Here is a 3,700-nt window from a genome sequence, read left to right as displayed (position 1 = left end):
TTAAAGCTACGTATCTTTTATAACTGTTACTAGAAGGTAGGACTAGAACCTAACCAATATTATAACGCCTATTCCGTTATGCTTAAAGGCCGCGCTAGCACCTTTTACTATAATCGTTTAGTAGGAAAAGGGTATAATTTTAACCGTATGATATATGAGTTAAGATACTACTTTAAAATAGAAGAGAATAAGTAATAGTATATGTCGGAATAGAGAGAGACTATCTTCCTAAGGATTATTGCTATAAACCTAGGTGTTTCTTAGCTTGATTGTCTTTAAAAGCTCTTTAATTAACTTTAGACGATTTAGCGTGGTTTATCCGAATTATATTAAGAGGACTTTAGCCTACACGATTAAGTTATTAGCGTATGCTAAGGTGTTAAAGAATGCAACCTTACTCTTTTTAATCCTATAAATACTTACAAAGGAGTATATGCTTAATTAAGATCCTTTATTAGCACCGCTCTACGTTCTTAAAAAGTGCAGTAATTTAACGCCTAACCCTAACCTACTTTAATTAACCTAAATAATTAACATAACTATAACTGGACTGATTAAATATATTGTGGTAGGGGATACGGTAAAGGGTACGATTAACGCCGACTATAAAGTAATTGTGGAGGTCCTTATAGAGGTTTATTTCAAAGTAATCGCTAGAAGAAGTATTACATTTGTAAGAAGCTAAATTGCTAGTTAACTAGGCACCCTTTTAACAGATAAAAAGAGGCATATAATAAGTTTCGCCAGAGTGTAAGAAATGTTAGAAACTATAAGGTTACTACGGCCTACTTCTAAAGCTTCCTGGTTTAATATAAAGGTGTAAAAGATCTTAAGGGTAAGGTTAATAAGGCCAAACAACTCCTTATAGATATGGAAATTAAGGACTACCCTTCCAACCAATACTTTACCGAGTTTGGTAAGGTAGATGGCACATAAACTATTGCTATTCTTAACGACTAATCTACACTTTATTCTATTACAAAGTTAGATATTTTTAATAAGCTAAGGGAGAGTTCCGTGTTCTTATTTAATGACAGATACTTAGTAAACGTCTTCTATAGTATTATACTAGATACTAAAGCCGCAGGAGTATCTATAGCAGGAGAACCTTAAGTACGAGCTCTTTAGCAGCTTAATAGCTCTGTTTAGATTAACTAATTAACGGCAGGCTAATATACAATTCGCTTTAGTAAGGGTACTATAATCTCTCTTGGCACAATTAAGGTCTAAACCCCATTAGGATATATTATTTTCTACATTATTTCCGCGAACACCCCGTTTCTATTCTGTATCCAAAATATAGATAAATTAGGCGTTAAGCTTAATAACCTTAAGAATATACTTATTTAGGGAGATAATTAGGTGCCCGTTATACGTAAGTGGGGTCACCCTTAGTTGCTCCTTTAACAGCTAGAAAGGAGTATTACTTAAAGCTACTTAACCGAGTTAGAGCTACGTTAACTACACCGTCGTTTTGGCTACCTATCTATTTACTAACTGCTTAGGGTTTTTTAGCGAGTAGGTTATAAAGTTAAGGTTAAGATAATTGAGCATCTTATAAAGTACTGCTATTACTACTAAATAAACTAGAAGTCCCCTAGCCGATTTAAGTTTACCCTTAAAGATAACTATAACTTTAACTTCTGTATTATTATTAACATTATATATCTTAGCGGCAAGCTAGTACTTTAAGTTGTTAACTTCTTAATATCCTTCTAAGCCGCACGCTTCCTAAAGGATATATTAGCTAGGAACGTATAGGATACTCTCTAATTATGCTAGATTAATATCTACCTAGGACCCCCTAATTGAATTATTTATAACGTAGAAAGGAACTTCTTATCTGCAGAGTTTTGGTAATAGGTAAAGGCAATAGAAATTAAGGTTAAGGAAGTCCTTATTAAGGCATATAATAGCGTTAGAAAAGTAAAACGATACTATATACTATTACGCCGAGTATATAAGATTATTTCTTTAGAACTAGAGGACGCTAGCGAAGAGCTTATCTTATAGATGGCTGTTAAGGCTGTTAACGATTCCGCTAGTCCAAATAGGCTCGTACCCACGTTGCTAGTCTTTGGCGCCTACCCTTAAATAACTAATAATTCTCTACTATCTCCCTCTATTGTGTAATAAGCTAAGGCTATCCGTAAAGTAATAAAGGAGGTGTGACGTCTCTACGCTACGCGCTAGGTCAACAACGTACTAGGAATAAGAAATGGCCCAAACACCTTAACTACGCTTAATCTACCGCTCTAATCTGAGGTACGCGTATAGCGTAAAAAGGGAGGATGGTTAGGCCTATATAAACTTATTATAATTAATAGTCAAACCTACACTCTCTAGATGCCCCATAGACCCACTTAATTCCGCTTAACTGTTGTTAAGCCCTACTATAAAAATAATAGCTCCGAGCCTTTATAGGATGCCCTAGAGAATACCCTAAAGGAGAACTACGATCAACGTGCTTTAGAAGGTGATAACGATTCTAATATAATTGTAGTAGACGTGCCGTAATTACGACGTGGTAGAGGTCGCCCGAAGGGATTATAGAATCGCTAATATCTTATAGATTTTAAAGAGCAATTTATTACTGCTATTAAGAGTGAAGACGAGTTATTAATAGCTTTTATAACAGCTAAAGAGAAGGATAACTTTAAGCTCGCAAAACAGCTCCAAAAAGAAGGCCGTATTATAACTCTAGGAGCTCCTTTCCAAGCATCTAATAAACAGAAGATTAACGGTCTTATTATAAGAGGAGTCTTTAAATTTAAGAAATATAACCCTACTAAGTTTAATAGAGTTCGCATCTTTAAGTTAAAAATAGTTAACGAGATTAAGGGCAAAGCTACTAACGCCCTATTTAAGAAATTAAGGCTTATTATCTAAGGTTATAACGATAATAGTAAGGAGGTAATTCTTACGCAATCTCCCACAATTTAATGAGCTAGTTAGCGAGTTATTATTACGCTAGCTCCCTCCTTAATAAAGAGTAGAATAGTAGTTTATTTATAAGATATTACCTAGGCCTATACCCAATTAAAGATACGCCTTTAGCGCTTAATACTAGTATACCTTCCAGAGCAAATTCGCCACTAATATCCCGAAGATACAATTATAGTTATGCTTAAGCCACTATATAGAATTATAGAGGCAGGAACTCATTAGTGGGCTATTTACAGCAAGCACTACAAAGAGAAGCTTTTGATAACTACTTCTATATTTAATCCCTACTTCCTTATTACAGCCACAGGAACTCTATTTGGAATCGTTGGCATATAAATAGATAATATAATTATCTTAGGAGACGACCAATTCTCAGCTCTTAAAGAAGATGAGCTAGTAAAGGTAAACCTTATGGCAAAGCCAAAGGAAAGACTTGATTTAATAACACCATTACTCTTTAATAGATGCATTATTTCCCTAAATAAGGATTCTATTGCCCTACGCCAGAAAGGTTAAGGCAAGAAGATTAATATTATTAATGTTAATTCTCTAAAGCAAGGATATGTGGAGCAACGCGCTTATAGAGCTTATGTGGCTTCTATCTGTTAACCTAAAGCTTCCTTTAATCTCTCTATTACTGCCTAATACCAGGAACTAACTAAGGATAATGTTTTTAACCTGAATAAGTGTCTTTTCTAGCAAATAAACTATCTTAATTAGGGACTACTCTACGTGCCTATTAATCTTCCTACCG

At 34.5% G+C, this 3,700-nt stretch overlaps 1 protein-coding gene across 1 annotated transcript; it reads left to right on the top strand.

Annotated features, from left to right (window-relative positions):
* Positions 1-2,625: 2,625 nt before the first annotated feature.
* On the top strand, positions 2,626-2,889 carry K441DRAFT_541737 (uncharacterized protein; the record flags this gene model as incomplete). Its single annotated transcript, XM_067642663.1, has 1 exon — positions 2,626-2,889. A coding segment is annotated over one exon (264 nt), but the record flags the coding sequence as incomplete, so codon positions are not given.
* Positions 2,890-3,700: the final 811 nt, after the last annotated feature.

The sequence above is a fragment of the Cenococcum geophilum genome (assembly GCF_001692895.1).
Source record: "Cenococcum geophilum 1.58 unplaced genomic scaffold K441scaffold_5, whole genome shotgun sequence".
Classification (NCBI taxonomy): domain Eukaryota; kingdom Fungi; phylum Ascomycota; class Dothideomycetes; order Gloniales; family Gloniaceae; genus Cenococcum; species Cenococcum geophilum.
This window is presented reverse-complemented; position numbering and strand designations above follow the sequence as displayed.